This window comes from Terrapene carolina, unplaced genomic scaffold (genome assembly GCF_002925995.2).
Source record: "Terrapene carolina triunguis isolate 2854851 unplaced genomic scaffold, T_m_triunguis-2.0 Scaffold53, whole genome shotgun sequence".
Classification (NCBI taxonomy): domain Eukaryota; kingdom Metazoa; phylum Chordata; order Testudines; family Emydidae; genus Terrapene; species Terrapene triunguis.
In genome coordinates, this window is record NW_020664404.1 from 1,281,685 (window position 1) to 1,305,177 (window position 23,493).

General features: G+C 39.3%; 1 protein-coding gene across 1 annotated transcript; it reads right to left on the reverse strand.

Annotated features, from left to right (window-relative positions):
* Positions 1–5,766: 5,766 nt before the first annotated feature.
* Positions 5,767–23,427, reverse strand: MOB1A (MOB kinase activator 1A). Its single transcript, XM_024211440.3, has 6 exons — positions 23,302–23,427; positions 20,462–20,628; positions 18,890–18,983; positions 12,829–12,962; positions 9,440–9,603; positions 5,767–7,002 (listed from the first exon to the last, which is right to left on the reverse strand). Exons 1-6 carry the CDS (start codon positions 23,313–23,315, stop codon positions 6,925–6,927), a joined length of 651 nt encoding a protein of 216 aa, XP_024067208.1. The 5' UTR covers positions 23,316–23,427; the 3' UTR covers positions 5,767–6,924.
* Positions 23,428–23,493: the final 66 nt, after the last annotated feature.

Here is a 23,493-nt window from a genome sequence, read left to right on the forward strand (position 1 = left end):
TTGGGCAAAACTCAAGGCATGATGCTCTGAGTCTGAATTATGAGGATCACCTTTTTTTCATGGCATCTGTGAAAGTGCTTATTTTACTCAAACTCCTGTGAAGTGTCAATGTTTCTTTGATAAGGATCGGCTAGTCAACTTTTAGTTGGGCATGTCTGTGCCTTAAGTTCAAGCTTTCTCATGCCAGATTTAATTGTACCTCAGCCAGTTAATAGTTAGCTATTAAAATAATAAGTTATATTAAAGTTTTATTGCATTATAAGTAATTGTCTATTGATATTTCGGGGGTGGGCAATGACTTTTCTGGTAAGCATATTAGTCAGTGACTGAGGTGCTTGGTAAGCATGGAGGAATAGTAACTGGAGTTAGGTAAGCCAAATCCTAGCACCTTGATGCTTTTTTTTTTTATTAACAATCCATATGGTAAGTAGAATACTGACTAGAGGAGCACTAAAGTACCCCTGCTTGGCCATATTTTAGAAGACTGGAGTCCAGCTTCTTCCTCTGCTACAGCCACCTGTTATCAGATAGGGATGTAGAGGTGCAAAGTATTGCATCTACTGTTTATGTTGCAACTGCTGCAAAACATGCTGCTGGTTTAGTGGACATTAACTGGCAAGAGATCTCAATTATGCCCTACCTGCCAAGACTGAGGTGTTGCACTAGAACCTCTCTACTTAACTGATAGCATGTTTGCAGGTGAGTGCTTCTTGATTCATGAAACAAACATGACTAGATACATAATGTGTCTTGGGAGCGTAAATTCTGAAATGCATAAGATGACTATTGTTTTAAGTAGCTATTCTAACATCTAATAATCTTAATCATTATACACACTTTAGTTTGGGAGTGGTATAGCCATGCTGGCCCAGTAATATCTTATCTTTTTTACTGGACCAACTTCTGTTAAAAATATTACCTCACTCAGGTTGTTTCTAATGAAATTTTAGGGCCTACCTGGATGATTATTGCTGTGCAGGGTGCTGTCTCGTAATGCTTTATGGAAGTAGTGGTTGAGGGGAGCTGTAGCTAATAGCGAGTAACTGGAAATATCTCATTAGTTACTGCCCTAAAGTTATTGATGCAAAGAACTTGTTTATAGGGGCTGTGGGGCTTTTTTTCTATGCAACTTTCATCAGAACTCTGGTGCCCACATGTCTATTGTTGCAGTCATTACATTTTGTTTGATGAGCCTGAGGTAGGCCTAACTCAGACACCTCCTGCAACAATTATGAAAAATATCCCATCAAAAACACTTCTAAGAGCCTCTACAGTGATAGTTCAGCTCTTCTGCAGCAGTTTAGGTTTATACAATGGAAAAAAAACAAGTTTTCCACTGCAGTAAATACGAACTGAAGTACTTTGCACACCTGTAGCACATTTCCTGGGAGAATAGACACTGCTTCACAGGTATTACCAACCCCTCTATGATCACTTTACATATTTGGGAAACAGAAAAGATTAAGTTGCCCAATCTCATGCAGGAAGCATAGGGTAAAGCCAGGACTAGAACTCTGCTAAATCTTGTGCCTGTCCTTAAAATATGTTACTAGGAGCCAGAAGCAGACTGATAAGCCTGCTGTAAACACAGTCCAAACAATTTAAGTTTAAGTAGAGCAAAGTGCCTGTAGCTAGGGTCCTGGTTTTCCCACTCAGTGTTGCTGCAATCAGAGGGGGAGCTCATCATTCAGAAGAGAAGACAACAACTTCAGTTGTAAGTTTCTATAGCTGCAGGAATTTCCATTACTATTTCCTTAAGCAAATGCCTTTTGAAAATTTTACCCTTTCCCTGAAAGTGACTTTTTTGGGGGGGAATAAAGCACGATCTATTGTTTAAGGTGTTTCTGAAAAGGTGCCTCACTTCTTCATACTACTAGAAAGGAGATGCAACATAAAATATTAGTATGAAGTGTTCCATCAGCTTTCCAAAATGAACAGACATTGAATTCCCATTACACTTCCCTTCCCTGAACATTTAATGGTGGAGGTGACAACTGCAAACAGAGGACATCATTGTTACAGTATAAAGAAAAAGCAATGAGCAAACACTATACAAAGCTATCGCCACACTGCAGAGACTGACCATCATTTGTGCTTGTTATAACTGGTATAAGCCAGTAGGTTAAAATCCCTAATAGCCCCAGTGTTTTCACCTGTTTAAACCAGAAAATCATTTGAATACCACATGCTTTATTATTTGATTGAATGGAAGTTACAAAAGTAGATACAAAATATTTTGTAAAAAGTACAATAAATTTACCTAAAAGTAACCCAGAAAAGCCCCAGGTAAGTAAAAACTTCTTATAACTATTAATGTAAAAATACTATAAAATTTTCATATTAAATTCACTAATGTTAATTTATGCAAACAGTTTTTTTTGCCATGGAGTAACTGTTTAGTCAAGTTGAAGGAAACATGCAGGAAAACATACAAGGTACAGCAGCAGTATTGAGTTGTAGTTAAAGTTTGTCCCTAACACTGAAAGTAGCAAGAGGTCCAAATACTGTAACCAGTTTTGAGTCACAGCACCACTCACCTGCAATGCAAGTTAAGATGTATCAACATTGTCTGAACAAACATTTCTGCCTACTTGAAACAGCTGCATGAAAGAACCTTGCAACCCTAGTCCATCCTGAGGAAGTGTGTGTATTGATATAAATATAAAAAACTTCAAAAAGTCAATCGAGTACAGGATTTCTCAAACACTGTCAATTCTTCCTTTAACAAATGGAACAGCCTACCCCTCTAAATGATTAATTTCCCTCCTGAATTCTTAAATTAACAGTGCAATTCAGAAAAATATCTAGAATCTGAACGGAGAAACCCAATAGTTTTGTCAGGAGTTAGCTGAAGCAGATTACTGGATATTCAGTATTAATTGGATGCTTGCTGAGTTTCAAGTGAGATCCATCCACTAATCTGCCCCTCATCCCTGGCGTGACCAGTGCCTGCCTTGGAAGAGGGCAGAGATTTGAGCTAGGAACAAAATACAGCTTAAAGCTAACTAGAAAAAGTTCTTTTGACTTAAAACAAATGAAGCCTTACCTACCTTTCTCAATGATCACAGCAATGTTTCTTTATAATGGAGGAAAAGGTTGAGTAATCGCCTATACTGAAATCTATTCATTGCAAGAAAGCTCAGAACAAATACATAAGCACTTAAGGTAAAACTAAATTATCGAAAAAGTTGCATTTGTGCAAGGCCAGGGCAAAAGCTTACTCATTACAGATGCCAAGCAAAAACCACAAGTTTTATTCACAGTCCTATTATGAGGTTTTAAATATGAGCAACTTACATAAAAACATCTCAGGCTAACCCTAGAACAGTGTGGTTTTAAACTAAGGTTACTTGTACAATTTTTGACAAATGCTGTAAACTTAAGTAGCTACTATCTGTCCATTTTGGGTTGGTGAAGCAGAATGATTTCAAAAAAGCTTTTAGCCAGTTTTCCCTTACATGTAAAGGCCAGATGCTGCAGTGTGCTGCATGCTGTCCATTCTCATTAACTTCAATCAGAGCTCACTGGACCCTAGGTAAACCGAGCCTGAATGGTTTTTGAATCTGACTGATTCTAACAACAACAACAAAAGGGACTGGCAGATTAAAAAGTGAATTCCTTCAAAGCCATTTCAACCACTGTAGTCCAATCAGTCTTCTATAAAAACATTCCTGCCTTTGAACAAAGCATCTGTCTTGATCTTTCAGACCCCAGAATGAGTTGGAAAAAACGACTTTCAATTTTGTAAACTGAGTCAGTTTGAAATCACAGCCAAAGTGTATAGGAGACCATACAATTTTACTTTTGTCCTCTAGCCCATGTCCACACTTCAAAGTTAATGACTACTGTACTTTTCAGAAGTTAATTATGATGTTCAAAGTGAGCACTAGTTTGTTCAGCATGTTTTGTTCTTAGTCAGCACTGCTTGGTCAATGTGTGTGCAGTGTGATAGCAGATAAATAATGGCTAAGCAAGAATACAAGTTGTGAAAAATACTGATAGAAAATAGTTTTGGCAATGTTTTACTTTATGGCATTGGCCTGTTCACTCAGGGACTCAAAGATAGGATGACAAACAAATCAGCTGAAATGTGGCAAAAATGGCTTCATCTTGGGAACAGGCTATATATGTATTTTACAGAGATAATTCAGTGGGTCACTGGATTTACAAAGTTTGGATTTTAGACATTTGAGATTGAAAATAAAGTCATCTTGTAAAAAAGCTACATATTTTTGAAATATCCCAGTATAAACTAGTTGCTTTGACATGTAGGGTGAACAGTGGTATGGGTAAGCAAAAGCCATATGGAAAGGAATCATCTCACACACTCTTCTATAGGGTTCCAGTAGGGGCAGAGGGGCCAGCAAAGGCAGAAGTGGCACAGGATCCATATTTATGCAGGATTTCAACCCCGCAGATCCCTAGGCAGTCATGTGGGACTCTCCCTCAGTGCTCTCCTGGACCAATAGGCAGAGTGCCATGACTGCTTGCCCATTCAGGAGCTTCACAATCCCTGAGAGTGGGGAGAATTACACAGCGTGCAGTGGATTTACTGGTGCTTTAAGCACCATTAATTTTACACATTTGAACTGCAGTTCACAGGTAACAGGCTTGCAAAGAGAAAAAAAAAAGTGGCTGTGCAGAAAGAGCAAAGTTGGTGAGGTGTGGCGGGGGAATGGACCATCCCCAGGGTGCTGGCTTTCCCCTCTGCACAGCTCCAGCCCAGCTTTTTCTGGTGTTTCTCCCATGCACCATGTAGTAGGTTGGGCGGAAGAAGCATAGGGGACTAGATTATTTAAAAAGAAAAACGCTGGCTGCCCCCTAAACCAGGAAGGAAAATTAAAAGCCAAAGCTACCTGAAAAGAAATAGAGGTTTCAACACAAAATTCCACTTCTTATGGGTGGAACATGTCACCTGTCCTAGCTAGGACCCCTTCATCTCTGAATTGCAAAGTCTGCACTACAAGTTAACTTGGGTTCTAAGAGACTAGTATTTAATAATGTAAATCAATACTGTATTAAAACAAAAGGACCTCCAAGCTCTTGAGACCTGTCAGCCACAGGTTTCTCTCCTGGAATGACACATGCCACAAGTAACATCAAAACAACTCAGGATCAGGCCTTTAGAATGGAATGTTTTTTTAAGCAAAACACCGTTAATGATACTCATGATGTCTCACAGTCCAGCAAAGAAACTAGGTATCTGCAGTTCAGATTTTTCACAATCAGATGGTGCTGGCGCAACTGTTTTAATTTGTCAAAATACAGTACTAACCCCATTAGATAATGGTGACACTTATTTAAAAAAAGAAACCTCTGCAGTTCACAGTGGGGTACATGCAGATTGTTTCTCTTGTAATTAAGCTTCCACACTTACGCTTTTGTGCCAGTCTTAAGTTTTTCATCTGGGTTTTTTTAGATGGGCTCTATTTTGCTTTATCTTAGTCACTTTTGGATCATAACTTCATGTCCATGCAATTCATGGCTAGTCTACTATTTTACTTAAGGCTCTAAGGCAAATTCAAAGTGCATCTAGATACAAACTTAAAACAAACTACTCTAAAAAAAAAATAAAATAAAAGCATTCATAAGGAATACACCAGTAGTTTTTCCTCCTATGTTTGATCCAGCATTTTTAAAAAAAGGTTTTGAAAGCCATACAATGAGTTTAAGTGAATTAAGTTACCTTTTTCCTTTTTTTAAAATCCACAGACACACATGAATTTGAAATGGTGTACACAAACAAAAATCCACAGGGGGCACACATACATACATATATATATATATGTGTGCAATTCAAAGTCATAACCAACTGAATACCAGATTGTTTTTTAAATTGCTTTGGTTGCTGAAGCTACATATACCAACCTATACCTATTAACAGTCTAGTTCTACGAGATAAAAATGCAGTGTGTTTTAAGTGTAAATTGCATCCATCATAAAATTTGCAAAAATAGTTCTATTTCCTACATAGAAAACAGTGGAATATCAAAGTTCATAACGTAATGCACTTATCAGAAGTATTCAACAATTTTTATACTAGCAAACAGAGCTTTAAAATGGAACTTTGTTGAGCAACTAAACGCTGGATGGAATAAAACCCAAACCAAAATATTTGCATTTGCAGTTTTGCAAACAATTTCTAGCCAAATATAGTATCTACAGAATTCTTACCATCTGTTGTTTCATGTCAGATAAATTACAACAGCCACATTTGTGGAAGTGTTTGAAAAATTAAGTGTTATGTGGCCAAATTTTTCCACAAATGTCCTGTAAATATTATGCATCCAAACTCCTGAAGGTGCACTTGAACATTAGGTAAACATCTCCCCTATCCATGCATACAAATTTAGGGGGTTGTGCACAAAACCTCATATGCCCAAAACTGCAAGCTGAGTTGAGGTCTCAAAATACTTATCCATCCAATTTCTAGAGCAGAAAGTTAATTCTGGAACTGCTAATGCAAACTATAATGATGTAGTTCTGCATTGAAAATTATGCAAAATTTCACTAATTTATATAGATTGACAAAATATGGTTCAGTTAGAAAATCATGACATTGCAGGGATTAATGCAATCATGAACCCCACCTTTCCAAGTAAAAGATCTGATAAAGTAGCTCTTAGAATTCATAGCTACTTTGCTCTGAAGACACTTTTGCTGAATTGCAGACCTTGGATTTTACATGAAATTTGACCTGGTACTTCTTTGCAATGAAGCCCCCACACCAGCTACTAAGATGGAAGAAGGGCAGTAACTGTGCTAGACTGGAAAGCCTCTGTTTTAGACCCGCTAGCTGTGGTACCTGGTTACTCAGGGTTTGTGCCACTGAAGACAAAGTGGTAAAGAAATAGCTGCAGCTGGTATATGAAGCAAGAAAGAGGAACCATGTTTGAAAGCAGAAAGAATTCTTCCAGGGAAAATTTATCTGTCTTTGGATCCTAGCTTTTCAATTAGTTCCTGAAGAGGAGCCAACTCACGCCTGTCAATCAAGTTGAACTCCTGCAGGGGGAGAGAGAAACATGAAAAAGGATAAATTTAAATAAAAATTGCAGTAGACAGAATAAGTGACACGCAACATCCATTTAATTCAAAACTAAGGCAAAATAAAGAATTCCAGCATTTTACAACAAACAGCTTGATACAAGTGATTTAAAAATACTTAGTTTATTTGATAAATGCTAATTAATCCTCTCAAAGCCCAGTCTGGTTGATATTCTCTAGAGCTAGACTAAGTTCTCCCCCAACAAAACTGAAGGTCTGTGAAAACAACTACACTGACTAAATTTTAAATTTTTCAGAGAAAATTGTTAAATACAAATTTTGATTTGAAATTAAACAAAAAGTTGGTTTTGTTTTGATATTTTTAATTCAAAACTTTGGTAATTGTTTTTTAAGTGCAATTGTTTTGTTTAACGTTTACCAGAGAAATAAAATAGGATTTTTTGACCAGGTCTAGTCTTATCCCCGTTTCACAGATTGGGAAATGAGGACACAAGGAGACTGAGAAAGTAAATAAACAGTATGTGGTGAATCGGCAGCAGAACCAGATACGTGACCCATATCTCTAATGCCTTCAGCTTTAACTACAAGAGCAAAACTTGACGTGGTTTTGTCAAGTGCCATCTCAATCGATTACCTTTTTAATTACACTCAGCTAGCCATCTAATATTGGCAGCAGAAGCTTCTCTCTTACGTGTCCATTGGAAACATTATCTAACTTTCATAGATTTCATAGGATTCCAAGGCCAGAAGAACCATTGTAATCAGCTAGTCTGACCTCCTGTAGAACACAAGCCATTCAACCTCCCCCAAATAATTTCTAACGCTTATCTTTTAGAAAAAGATCCAAGCTTGATTTAAAAATGGTCAGTGATGTAGAATTCACCACAACCCTTGGTAAATTGTCCCAATGGTTAATTATTCTCACTGTTAAAAATGTTAGCTTCAACTTTCTGCCATTGGATCGTGTTATACCTTTCTCTGCTAGATGGAAGAGCCCATTATTAAATATTTGTTCCCAGTGTAAGTACTTATCAATTATAATCAAGTCACCTCTTAACCTTCTCTTTGTTAAACTAAATAGATTGAAGCTCCTTGAGTCTATCACTATAAGTCATGTTTTCTAACCTTTTAATCATTCTCACAGCTCTTTTTTGAACTCTCCAATTTATCAACATCCTTCTTTAATTGTGATTCCAAAACTGGACACAGTTTTCCAGCAGCATTGCACCAGTGCCAAATAGGAAGGTAAAAATCTGTGTTTCTACTTGAGATCCCCGTTTATGCATCCAGGGATTGCATTAGCCCTTTGGGCTATAGCATCACACTAGGAGCATGTGTTCAGCTGATTATCCACCACAACTCCCCAATCTATTTCAGTCAGTTTCCCAGAATAGAGCCCCCTATCATCTAAGTAAGACAAGATGTATACATTTACATGTGGCCATATTAAAATGCATACGGTTTGCTTGCGCCCAGCTTACCAACCGATCCAGATCGCTCAGTATTAGTGACCTGTCCTCTTCATCATTTACCACTGTCCCAATTTTTATGTCATATGCAACCTTTGTCAGTGATGATTTTGTTTTCTTCCAGATCATTCATAAAAATGTTAAATAGTGTAGGGCCAAGAACAGATCCCTGCAGCACCCCACTAGAAACACACCTGTTCAATGAGGAGTCCCCATTTACAATTATGTTTGGCAGTTTTTAATCCACTTTGTGTGTGCCATGTTAATTTTATATCTTTTTAGGTACTGAGTCAGATGCCTTACAGAAGTCTAAGTACACCTCTACCCCGATATAACACGACCCGATATAACACGAATTCAGATATAACGCGGTAAAGCAGCGCTCCGGAGGGGCGGGGCTGCGTGCTCCGGCGGATCAAAGCAAGTTCAATACAACGTGGTGTCACCTATAACGCGGTAAAATTTTTTGGCTCCTGAGGACAGCGTTATATCGGGGTAGAGGTGTATACTGTGTCAACGCTATTGTCTGTATAAACCAAACATGTCATTTCATAAAAAAAGTCAGTATGACACTATTTGCTTTCCATAAACCCCTGTTGATTGGTATTAATTATATTACCTTCATTTAATTCTTTATTAATGGAGTCCTGTATCGGATGCTCCATTATTTTGCCTGGGATTGATGTCAGACTGACAGGCCTCTAATTAGCCAGGTGATCCTGTTTACCCTTATTAAATATTGGCCCCTTAGCTTTCTTCCAGTCTTCTGGAATTTTCCCAGTGATCCCAGACTTATTGGGGAAAAATCAACATTTATGGAAACATTTGTATTAGTCTTGTAGATTCTGTAAATCTGTTTTATATAAAACCTACGTTCTGGATCAGATTTAACTTGATAGTGCCCCTTTAAATGTGTCTGTAGAAGGAGTCACTTTAGGACGAATAGCTAGTAATTTAAAGCTTACCTGTACAAAGAAGATAAAGTGCTTAAAGGAGGTGTTGAGATGGGCCTCCTCCTGGAGCTGCATCACAGAGTCAAAGTGCTGGTGGTAAATATGGGCATAGACCCTAAACAGACGCTTCAGTATAGTCTTTGCCACAGACATGAAGTTCTTAGGAAAAGGGACACCTGAAATGTGCAAACATATGCAAAACATTTCTTAATCCAGTTTAATATATGAAAGCAGAAAGCCCAGCTACAGAATGAAAATTTTCTGCCAAAGGGCACTAGACTTAATTAGAAACAACGAAACCTCAGCTTCAGTAAGGGCACAAAACTTATTCTATTCAGTTGTAAAAATCTAGTCAATACACTTTTAATAAATTATGTAAGAAACTGAGACTTGGAGCAAATAATCACTTATTCAAAGCATCACTCACATCCCATTTCCACAAACTACTGAGCATCCACAGTTCTCTTTGAAGTCAACAAGAACTAAGGGAACTCAGCACCTTTATAAAAAACCAGACCCTCTGTGCATATAGGCCCTGATTCAGCAAGGCACTTATGCATACGTCTAACTTTAAACATGCAAACAGTCTCCCTGAAATCAATCATGGGCGAAAGTGCTTGGCTGAAGAGAGATGGGAATCCCATTGGCCATAGAGGCCAAGTCTAATAATCTAACATCTGTATTCTAATTCTTATTTTGATATGGACTTCCTGTGTGACAGCACAGGGCAAGTCATTTAAGTTATCACCCTAATCTGTAAAAGAGAATTAACTCCCTTTTGGGGAGCTTCTTAGGCCCCGATCCCGCAAACATTTACATACAAGCTTATCTGTACTACTATGGGCAGTTCCATTGGAATTAACAGGACTACTTATGGAAGTGAAGTAAAGCACATGTGTAAGTGTCTGCAGGATCGGGGCCTTAGCTATACTCCATAAGGGTTTCAAATCAATGGGACTAGTACTCTTTAGTCACTTAGGTGCTTTCAAAAATCTCACCCGTAGAAGCTTAATTATGGACTTTAAAATTCTGGCCAGTATCCCAAAAACGATCATCCTAAGTGTGTTAACATATTTGAAAGTCTAAATAACTCTTAAACTCTAAAAAAGCAATTTTGTTTTCAAGTCACAAAGATTTTATACCATCCAGAGGAATTTTAAATAAAAATACTACTAATTTATTCCCTAATGCTGCAGACACTTATGCACCATCTTAACACAAACCATGCGTAATCCCACTGAAGTCAGTGCAGCTATTCATGGTACTATGGTACACGTCTGCAGGATCAGGGGATTAACTATCAAAATTTTGATTTTTTGACTAACAGTTTTATAAAATTCAAACAAGATCCCCTACCAGTAATTACATATAAAAACAAATTATAACGTAGTTCATTATACATTTTAACTTAAATTTGCAAAAGCACACATTTTCAAATTAGATTTACAAAGCCACAACCTCATTTAAATTGATTGATTAAAAAAAAAACCAACTAAGTGACTTAAACAGAATAGTTAAGTCACTCTATACTTACCTTCAACAAACAAGTATTAGTAGACAGCAAAATAGGGGATCATAAGATACTGAAATGTTTACTGCTTTTTAGCTACACCCAAAATCCGCACATTGAATTAAATTCAGTGAGAGATTTGATTTACAAGGAAAAGTTAAGCATTTTAAACAGTGGTGGTCCATAGTTTGTTTTTCCCCTCTCCCATCCAGAGCAGGAAACACTTTCAAGTTTCTCTCTTTACTTGTATACTGAGTCTAAGTCTTCCCTGCAAAAAAGATGCATTTTTATGCTGTTAGCTTTCTTGATGCAAAATCCTACTGGAGACAATCCACAAGTCGTTTTTACCCAGATGTAGCTAGTTGAGGTAAACCACAGATTGCAAGGCATGTACTGTATAATTTATGAAGCAGCATTAATTTTCAGTGAGGGTTGGGCACCTAATTGATCTTTGAGTGTTTGAAATATTACATTTTTAAATGATACCTTTTAACTACTCTACACAACATCATGTCTACCAATAAGAGAGCTTTTAGGATGCACTGCAAAGAACATTAAGAACTCTTGCTTATTTTAAAAAAATTTCAAAATAAAGTCCAGGCTAAGGACAAACACCTGGCAACAAATCTCATTTGAAAAGAGTTTTGAGTTATAAAGGACAATTTGTTCTTACTGGAGTTTACTTTCTTGGCCACATTATACCACCTAATCTTCACCATGGGAGATTTCTATCTCTTAGAAATTTTGAGCTAAGATTTCTCTGCTTATTTGGAGATGTGAACCTGACATACAGTAGCTTCGGTAAAGACACAGATTTCAGGTGAGAGTTTACTAGGGATGATGTTAAATTCTAGCTCTAGTGCAGTGGTGGGCAACCTGCGGCCCATCAGGGTAATCCATTAGCAGGCCGTGAAACAGTTTGTTTACATTGTCCATCCACAGCTCCCAGTTTGCCGTTCCCGGCAGATTACCCTGACGGGCCGCGTGTGGCCTGCTAGCTGCACTTTTCCCACCACTGTTCTAATGATTATGGGATCAGAATCTACCCCACTATCAGGGCAGCAAGTTTGTCACAGTGGGGAAAAAGGTCACAGATACCAAGACTTTCCCATGTGTCCATGACCTGTCTGTGTGTCCAGGATTTCAATAAACTCACCCTGCAGCAGCGACTGCTATAGCTCCTGTCCCATGGGGCTGGGCCTGATTTCCAGCTCTGGGCACTGCAACCTGGCACACGGGGTCACAGTGCTGCTCAGGTTTGGCCCAGCTGCCCCTCCACCACGACGAGTGGGTGGCCAGGCCAAATTTGAGTTAGTGGTGTTGTGACCTGGTGCATGGTGTTGCAATGGTTCTCAGGTTTGGCCCAGCTGCTCCTGCATCATCATCATGATGGGGCACCCAGACCAAAACTGAGCAGTGCTATGACTCCATGCACCAGGTTGCAACTCCTGGAGTGGGAACTGGGTCCAATCCCAAAGGACAAGAGCTACCCCTACAGGGTGAGCACGGGGCGGGCTTGATCTCCAGCGCCTGCACATCTCCACCCCACCTCCTCATTTGTCACAAAACCCGACTTTTACTAAATGTACCGTAACTACTCTGATTTTTTTTTTAAATGCTGTGACAAATCTGCAGCTCTACCCATGGTACATATCCACACAGGAAGGACTGGATGACATGATTTGAAAAGAGAAAGCCTGGATTCTAAACTTCAGACTAGATGAATTTTTATACCAGTATTATCCAGTTAAAAATAGGATATAACAAGGGAAATACTCCAACAACCAGTTACTGTCACTATAGCTTCTCTCAAATGCAGCTAAGTACTTTTACAGTCCTCACCACCACAGTATTACCCTGCCTAGTGCATGACTGTCATGATTTCACTTACCAATCTTTGAAGGAAAGAGGGTTTCATCATCCAGCTGGTCCTGAACCCATGTCATCAAATAATCAATGTACTTCGGAGCTGAACATTTAATTGGTTTCTTTATATTGGTACCATCTGCCCAGTGGTATTCATACCTATGGAAAAAACCAAGGTTTCTTTAAACAAAGAGAAACAATTTTACTTTTCCAGACACTTCTTTATCTGGCTCTCCCTGTTTTACTTGTTAAACAATGGTAGTGCAAACAAATTTTTTTAGCTGAAGAATGATTTAAAAAGGGGCTCTATCAGAACCTAACCAGGAAACTAGAATTTTGGGTTCCGGCTTAAACCAGATTCCATGTCATTTTTACACACAATTGGGTTAGTCTCTTTTCTTTATGGTTTAGTCTCCACTTCCTATTGTTTCCACGAAGTGTACAACATGGCGATCGTGCAATTGAGGAGAGCTGACCACAGCTCCCTTTAGAGCCAATTAATAATGCTCCTTGAACAGTCATGAGGAGATGTACTAGAGAGGTCCCATTTTCCCCTTCCAAAGTTTAAGTGAACTGCTTCTCCCTTGTCCTGCTTGCCCTGGAGTGAAGGGTCTGGGCCAGAAGCCACTGCAACGCAATAAAGATGGTTCTCTTTCTTTATAATCTATTGGGAAGGTAAAGATTTTTAAAAGGCTGGAGTAAACTGATACACAGAGAAATTAAATAGCCTGCCCCACAAGTCAGAGCTGGGGACAGAAGCCAGCAGTCCCTGTTCCCAGTTGCTATTTGAACCATTTGATATAGCATTGCCTTTAATATTCCATAATGGCTTCTTTGGGCTTGAATCTATCATTCCTGTGTTATGGTAAAAGTATATGTAACAATGAATAATGCATTATAGTTGACATTTTATATGCAGTAACATCAGAGTCAAAGACAGAGTCCCAACTTTAAATGTAACCAGGGTACCTTGCGAATATGTAGTATTTTATGATTCTGTGTGTAGCATTAACTTTAATGTCTTAAATGTGCAATGTGACACATTTGACATGGAAATCATGGGCCAGATCCTCATCTGGTGTGAACTGGCATAGCTCCACTGAAGTCAATGAATCTACATCAAATTTATGTCAGATGAGGATCTGGCCCTATATTTTTGATCTTTAATGTAATTAAATTTAACATCCTTGAGGGGATAAAGAGGCCAGAGAAACCCACCACACCAGCATTTAACTTCAAAAAGGGGAACTACACAAAAATGAGGAAGCTAATTAAAAGGAGCAGTCACAGGGGGGAAATGCCTGCAAACTGCATGGAGATTCTTTAAAAATACCATAATAGAGGCTCAAACTAAATGTATACCTCAAATAAAAGAAAACAGTGAGAGGACCAAAAAAAATGCCACTATGGCTAAGCTAAACTACAGAGTAAAAGAGGCAATTAGAGGCCTTTTAAAAATTGGAAGTTGAATCCTAGTGAGGAAAATAGAAAGGATTGGGATCTACAAAATAATGAGTGGTGTCGAGAAAGCGAATAGGGAAGTGTTATTTACTCTGTCACATAACACAAAAACCAAGAGTCACCCAATGAAATGAATAAGCAGCACATTTAACACAAACATAAGGAATTACTTCTTCACAAAATGTACAGTCAATCTGTGGAACTTGTTACGATGAGACGCTGTGAAGGCCAACAGCATAACTGGGTTCAAAAAAGGATTAGATGAGTTCATGGATGATAGGTCCATCAATGGTTAGCCAAGTTGGTCAGGGATGCAACCCCATGCTCCACATGTCTCTAAGCCTCCAACTGCTAGAAGCTGGGATTGGAATGGATCAGTCAAAACTGCCCTGTTCTGTTCATTCTCTGTGAAGCACCTGGCCCTAGCCACTGTCAGAGACAGGATACTGGGCTAGATGAACCATTGGTCTGACTCAGTGTGACCATTTTCATGTTCTTATGCTCCTGGTTTCTGACATTTTAAACGCTTAACCGTGCCACAGAACAAGCTTAATTTTGTAATAAAATTAAACAAAAATCACTAAAGGGAGAATGCTAGTGAGTTTATTACAGTGTTTATGCAACTTATGTTTCCTACACTCTGTGGGAGTGTACTTCAGAGTATGCTGTGCACCAGGCAGTGCATGAAGTGTGAAATTAGAGGCACTGAGACCCAGCTGTCCTGGCAGCCTTTCTAATGAGCCATAGTGCTTTTCATTTCAAAGCGTGCACCCTGGACACAATGCATTCTGGGATAAATAACCCATAGCACAGGAAGCTTAAAATTTTAAGTGCCATATCCCACCTTCCAGGCCCCCTCTAATACTAGGCAAAATTCAGAGATAATGAAAAGTTATGTTGGTGGGATTTATGCATTGAGAAGCTAGGAGGGGAGTGTGTAAGACTGTCTAATATAAAGCATTCTGCTGGTTGCTTTTCCTAATACACCCATTCCTTCTGCCCATTCAGCATGTAAGTCAATGATCTCAAACATTATCAATAAACTCACATCACCAACTCTGAACCTGGCCCGCCATTGGTGGGAGGGAAGGGAAGAAGGCAACCAGAAGGACTGGTTCAGTACAGACAGCTGCCAGGATGCAGAAGGGTCTGGAGGATCAAAGTCTGTATGTGAATATCCAAAAATGGTATGTACCCATAACTGCGCTATGTGTGCCCTTAAATCGGGAAGGAAAATACTATGCATGTGCTATTTATACAAGCTTCTTTATTTCTTACATTTTTCCAAAACTTGGCAAAATGAAGAGTGAATCTTTTCTGTGGCTGAGAGATGTGTTAAATTTTAAACCAAAACCATTCGAGTTATTCCAACATGCTAAAAAAGCACATTTGAAAAATGCCTTAATTGTAGTTTTCATCAGTGTTCTCATGCTCAGCCTAGGGGATTGTCTTCCAAGTTCCCTTTTACCATTCCTTCTACCCAACCCCAAATTACGTGCAAAAAAATCATTTGGGACTGGAAAAAAGATGAAAATTTTAGTCAAAAAGGCATTTGGGGAGGAACTAAAGATACATGTAAAAATCACAATTGGAAGGCACTGTATTATATGTACTATATTCCTCATTAAATGGGCATCCACGATGAGCCAGAGCAAGAAGATGAGCTGACCAAACCATCTACATATGATTACTGGTTGTAGGAGAAGGAAAGAAGTTAGAAGTTTGGCATGTTATCCTGCAGTTACCAAGCAGAATCTGACCACAACTGTTGAATGCTAGAGATGGAAGGAAAAAACGGAGTCATGAGTATAGCTCATTAGGATTTAGCCCGTATTATAAAAACATCTATTTGGGGTCTGATTGTACAAGCGCTTTGTGCTTGGGAATCCCATAGACTACAGTGAGAATTTGGCTCACTTGAAGGCTTGCAAGGACCTATACAATTCACAAGGGAACTGGTACTCTATAAACATTTATGATGGAATTTTTTTTTTAAAGTCTTATTACAATATACCTAGGGCTGAATACTGAAACCTTTATACATGCAAGTATAAAGTATGACTAATTCCATTAAAGTCAAGTGGGCTACTATTCAGGAAAAGCATTTGCAGGAAAATGAATGTTGTTTTGCCAAATGCTTTAGGATCATTTGTTAAAAGATATTATTTAAAAGATGTGATCCTGCACCGAACACCGTACAGCAGAACTCTGTAGAACCGCTTGAAGTCAACAGGATGACTAATGCTTAAAGTTGAACACATGACTAATTGTTTGAGGAATCAGAGCCTTCGGGTGTAAGCTCATTAGAGCAGAGACTGTTCCTTTATCTGTGTTTGTACAATGCCTCACACAAGAGTCCAAATCTAGACTGGGACCTTTGGTGCTACCACAACAGAAGTGTTTTAATTCAGATCGTCAGTTACTTTGTAATGAGTGAAATTTAGTAATTTCGATCCTGAAGAAAGTGACCTCATATATATATATTTTAAATATATATATATATATATATAAAAAAAAAGTTCCTTTAAAAAGTTAAAGCAGACAACTAGAGTCAAATTTTAAAAACTGTTTTCAGGGAATGTTGAGGAAACTAGTTTGAGGAATTATATGCAGTATCTATTGCTGCTAACATCCTTTTGCTGAGCATGAATCATATGCCCCTCCATTGGCTTTCAGTAAGGAGAGCAATGGCAATTCAAGCTCTGAAGACATCAGCAAGACTGTACATCTGCAAAAGTACATCTGAAATCCTAAGTCTGAGGCTGATGCACAGGATTTTGTGATCTAAGTAATTTCAAAGGACCACCCAAACTTTTATGTAGGAATTGACAGTAGGTCTCCAAGAAAGCAATCGGAGTTCTGCAGTGTCACACAGCAAACTTGGAAGAACTGCATACTTTACTCATATGAAGTTTCTCTCTCGCTAACAAACCCCAACCGTCACAACCTAAAAGCAGACATCAAATGTTCCAGTTCAAACAGGAAGTGTTGAAAGGAAATCACACCAAATATAGAAACAGGAACTTTCTAACCTAAAACTTTCAAGCCTAGATACTACCGGTTAACAAGTAAAATAAAATCATAGGACAGGGTTTTACATTGAACATAATGGATACTGCATGTCAGCCGAACTCCTTTTTACGGAGTCACAGTTGTAAACTTTCATTAGTCTTTGCTGACTATAGTAAACAAAAATCTTCTACACCTCAGGAAGAAATGCCACAATCAGAATACCTAGCTGTGGCATATGCCACTATGCTCTAATCTAATAAAACTGCTGGAAGAAAAAAAACTGTAGTGAAACTTGTGTTTCTTTCTGCCCTGAAAGAGATGCTTTATATGTGCTACCTGCCATATTAGACACATCTGAATATGAGACAACTCCCATGTGCATTCAAACCCATCATGTACTGCCCTCTACCCCCCAAGACATCAGACCTACTGCCTCCAACACTTTGCCACATGAGCATATCCCTTCCCACCACAAGATATACATGAGCCTTCCTTTGAGATGACTAGGCCCTTTCCACAGAACAACTGGCACTATTAGGTTGCCCCAGTAGATAATACATCTGATCTTGTGCTGCTAAAAAACACAATGCTTTATGAGTGCATGGAAAGTTTTTGTGGACATGTGTGAAGCTACAAAACAAGAGTCCTTTACAGCTGCAAGAATTCAGAATACTGTGTATACTTGGCATGGAGAACACAACCTACACCACATTTAAAAAAAAAAAATATGGAGCATGTTACTACAAAAGTCCAAATAAATCAAAGGGCTTTTATGAGATATTCAGCATTGGGCTCGATATATTAATGTTTGTGACAACAAAGCAAGTAGTCTATTATATTGCTGAGTTTCTCATAGATGTTTTGTATTCTTCTGAAAGAAGTCTGGAGTTCCTGTGAGGCTCTCCTTCCTGTTTTGAACCAGTATAATCATGACCATTCAGCTTCCCCTATTTCCAGCCATCCATCTCTGCTGGGTGAGGTCACTGGAAAGAATTTATGACTTTTTCTACACCTAAGTACAGAGCCTAGGTGCTGTGGGTGGGTGTTAATGAAGAGAAAACAATTTTTTTTAGTTTTGAAAATCAGCATAAGTGGTCTGAGTAAATTCTTCGCACACGTGAATAATCTAAAAAAAGATTCTTGATCAATAAATTAATATGCAGTTCTGTAACGTAACTAAGGTGCTTTAAAACAAAATGTTTTCTTGAAAAAAAGGTTTCACTGAATCAATATATTTGGATCATGAATATGACAGGAATCTATGTGATCTTCAGACCAATAGACATAATGTTGTGACCCATCCTTCACTCCTGTGTAAATATACAGTATTAAAGACACCAGATTGGACCAATAATATCTCTAAGTCCAACATCCTCCCTCTGACAGCGCCAGTACCTGATAACCTCACAGGAATGCAAAGTTCCCCAAAATGCACCGTCAATTTTGCAATGCTGTATGTGGGGGGATAGGAAATAATTCATGGGAGCATGACAATAAGACTATAAAACACCAAATGATTATCTGTTCTTTTTCCATTAATGTTGCATATTTATTTATATTTGTGACCTACCCGTTTATATATTATGTCTGGTATACTGCAATGAGTTTCCTACCTTGGTCCAGCAGACATCACTGGACAGCTTGCTTCCGTGCAGAATTCTGTGATGGTCCCATATAACATATTGATCTGATTGAAGAAATCCACAGCTGCAAAGACAACACATCAACTTTAAGTGTACATGGGATTTAAAGACATTTGTTGATGTTAGCTTCTCTGGTGGATTATCTGGTCAGATGGAAATACCATCGTCACTAGTGTGAACACACCACATCATTTTCAGAGAAAAGTGGTTTTCATTCTGCATTGCACCACACTGCCAGTAACAACCTTCTCAGAGTGAAGATTTCTATTTTCTAGCCGTTTTGATCTGATAGTTTTTTTTTTTTAATTGGAACCCATAATCCTATTTCACTAAAATATTTTTAACCCTAGTATGCAATTTCTCTTGGCTGAATTCAATCTTCTGGGAAGCCATGTAGTGGCTGCCAAGCTCAAAACCTTAGAGTGCTGAAAACCAATGTCTTAACATCTGAAAACAGACTCCCCAGCTTCCAAACAATACAGGGCATCAGCATTAATCTGTAAGTGTAGTGGTAAAATATCACACACTAAAATCATGCCGAAATGACTTTCAAAGTCTTTAGTTTGAAGACCAGTGCAAACATTTTCAGGATCAGTAATATTTTTCTAACCAAAAAAAATCTCAATCCTTGCATTAATTATTACTCCACTAATAAAACAAGGGTATTACAATGTGCTTCTTACAATTTAAGACAGACACTTTCAGACCAAAGGTAGCCTGTATATCATTTTTCTTGTTTAGCTTGAGAACAGCCACTTAAATTTCTTAGAATATATATTAGTATAGATTAGACTATACCTGGAAACCCTTTTAAAAAGGGGAAGTCTAGTTTAAATTGTTTCATTGTTGTCCAGCTAGGAATTGACACTCGTGTTGCCAGTGAATTAGTCAAGATAGGAGTTTTATTGTAGTTGAACAACAAACTTACTTAAACTGCAATTAAATAAAAATCAATCCACATTTATTAATAGTTTTCAATTATCAAAATTGATCCAGTGTTCATATTATGTACAAAAGATACTATGCTTCTATGGTGCATGTATTGGAAAATATGGAGAGTGTCTACAAGCTTCCATCACACATATTCCTGCCTGACAGAATGTCATCTGAGCATAAACCAAGAGTTAAACTGCGAGAATGTGATTAACTTGACACATGTTCTAGGCACCACTAACTTTCTTTTTGAAGCCTGTGATAGTTACTCTTTGCTTAATAATCCAATATAATAAAACAAAAAGCAAAAATAACATGAACAGAGAAGTACTGGTTTGGAAATATCCCTCTCCCCTCAAAAGAATTAGGCTCAGATTCTTCAGGTATGTAGGTGTTGCTGCACTCAGCCTCGCAATGCCTAACTGATTTAGGAGCATAATTCACATTTTTCAGAAGGGATTTAGGCACTTAGGAGCCAAAATCCCACTGACAGTCAATAAATCTAAAAATGGAGTATCCATTCAATATCTGTAAGTGTGAAAAGATGCTTTAAAATACACACCCAGTTTTCTCAAGTATGTAGGCCAGTTATTTTTTCTAAGGACTTACTGTTAACTGCAATCCATTCATTGAGGTCCTCTCCTTCTGGCAACATAACTGCTTGTCTAAGGTTACCACTTCCCAAGGTTGCTTCTGCATGTTTCAAGAGCTCGTACTGATGGGAGCCTTCAGGAATATTCTTCTTGGGTTTGAATGTTTTAGAGGACCGACTGCCACTGACAGAACAGAAATGGATTTTCAATTATGTTGTCAATAGTAGTTCTACATTTCAAACTGGAACTTTTAATTCCAATGACTATGTATTCTCATATTTTATTAAACATCTAACGGAATTTTTATCTGTGTACTATACTAGCCTTGCTGAATTCTGCTTGCTCCTGGCAAATGACATTATGTTTTTCATTATTACCTTTCTGGTAAAAGAGCAGGGTGAGCAGATTTTGTGCCTGGGCTGATAAGTTTTCATGACAAGACCATACCATACCACCACATGACATGAATTACTGTAAGAAACACTGAACAGAATATGGTTGATATTTAACCAATTAGATTTCATTTCAAGTTTGGGGCCTGACCATGAAATGCTTATGAATGTAGTCCTTAGACATGAAAATAGTTCAGTCAGACTACTCATGTGAGTGAGGATTATAGGATGTTGCCCCATGCAATTATTTACATCAGTCAACTCATTGGCAATGTGTTTAAAGTATGACTGAATATTTTGCATAGCAATTTTTTTTTTTTTTTTTTACTTTTATAGTACCTTTCAGCCAAGTCCGTTACCAACAATTTAATCTCACAACACCTTGTGAGGCAGGTAAATATCCTTCCCATTTTAAAAATAGGGAAACTGAGGAACAGATAGGTTAATGCATGTCCAAGGTCATATGTCAAATCAGTGGTCAAAGTCAGAATTAGAACCTAAGAGTCCTGGCTACCTGGGTTCCCCTGACCCATTTTAGCCAGTCCTCTAATAGCAACTGTTTCATGTGATACAATGTTCACCAGCATGACAGATTTGCTGATGGAGAGATAAACCCAAATAACTATTTTCTATAATTATCTATAGAAACACACCTCATTGAATATATGCAAAAAATACAAATGTCGTTACAAACCATACTGCAAAAAACAATAATCATACAGGAATCCTTTACCTAGGATTAAAGGCTATAGTGATCACCCTAACTACCAGCATAGTTACCCCTCCTTTCAAGCCTATTTTTAAACAATTATGAACATCACCTTCAAAAGACCAGCATGCTGTTCAGCAGAAATGGCAGTAATTCATTGTTAAAACCTATATTTTCCTGGACATACATAGGATGATCCAGACTACCAGCCAATTACACTTTTGGGCTGGATACTGGGAGCTTTTCTCATATTGAATAGTACTTATGAGAACAGTCCCACTGAAATCAATGAATCTACTTGTGCACATTAGTTAACCCAAGTAAGAGTTGCAGAATCAGACTCTCTGTGAGCAGAAAGAACACAAGGAAAAAATATATTTGTATTTAATTATAAAACCAGGTTCTTCTGACAAATAGCGCCTATCACAATGGAGTCCAGATCCTGAGCGGGGCCTCAAAGCTGCCATTACAATACAAACAACGAGTAGCAGTAATAATAATACATGGCAACTTAGGGGGCCATGTACACAAGTAGCCAGAAAAATCAGGTTATCAGAATGTAAAGTGGTGAATCCAGATATCCTTAAACAGCAATAGCCACTTGCCTTTGTTGACCACGAACAGGGGGCTAATTCTTCTCTTGCTTACACCAGTGATTTACACCAGTGCAAGTGACAGGAGAATCAGGCCCGAAGTTTTACTGTTAACCCTTTGGTGGAAATAAACACACTAGTTTGGTGCACGTGCTTTGGTATTACCAGCAATACATACGTGCGTCTGACGAAGTGGGTATTCACCCACGAAAGCTTATGCTCTAATACGTCTGTTAGTCTATAAGGTGCCACAGGACTCTTTGTTGCTTTTTACAGATCCAGACTAACACGGCTACCCCTCTGATACTTGACAGCAATACATTGGTAAATCAAGCTCGTTTGGCTCATATGCGTGTCAATACTGGCTGCCTGGTACAGCCTGAGTCAACAGCGAGATGCTAACTGTGCAGATTCTGGACTCAGTGGAGTTCATCCTGCACATGACAGAGGCCTCTGCCTTGAGCACATCAAGCTTTCAAACCATGCCAGTGTAACCCACACACAGTGTGGTGCTATGTCCCATCAAGTGGCACTGAGACCACTTAGAGAGATGAATGAGTTTGCTCTACAGTCTTAGCTAACAGCCAGTTGGCCTTTAGCTCATGCAGGAGAGGCTCATGCACTAAGCTCCATAGGTCCCTCCGATGACCGGGGTCTGCACCAGCATCTCCCCTAGAGCAGCAGGGCCAAACCTGGATTGTAGAGGACATATACCGGGTGCCAAAGGTCACAGCCCTATTCCTTCCACCCGGGTTTTGGGTTGGATGCTGCAATCCTGCTCTCATCCCTCCCCGCTCACACATAGCACCTGCTCCACATCCAGGGTCTGCAATGAGGGCAGGGGACTGGACTCGATGACCTCTCGAGGTCCCTTCCAGTCCTAGAATCTATGAATCTATAACCTCCCCTCCCCTCCCCACAGGCCGAGAGCCACCAATCCCCCCCCGTGCCTCTCCCCCATGCCAAGGGCCACCGATCCCACCACACCCCCCACGGATCCCTCCCCTCCCCTCACCCCCCCCGATCCCTCCCCACCCCACGGGCTACAGATCCCGCCCCCCCGATCACCCCCAATTCTCCTCCCCCCCAACCTCTTCACGGGTGTCCCCCCCGCCCCGCCTAGCGAGCAGCCCCCCACCCCGCCGGGCCCCCAGCCACTCACAAGAGGAAACTCATCTTCAGGCCGCGGAAGGGGGAGGGGGGGTCCCGGCGGGGGGAGGGGAGGCGCCGCTGGCTGCGTCCGGCCCTGAGCTGCGCAGCGAGATCGAGCCGCCGACTGACTCCCCTCCGCGAGAGCCGGGCCGGGCGGGGCCGCGCAGGATCTCGCGAGAGGAGAGCGCTACCCCGTCCCTTC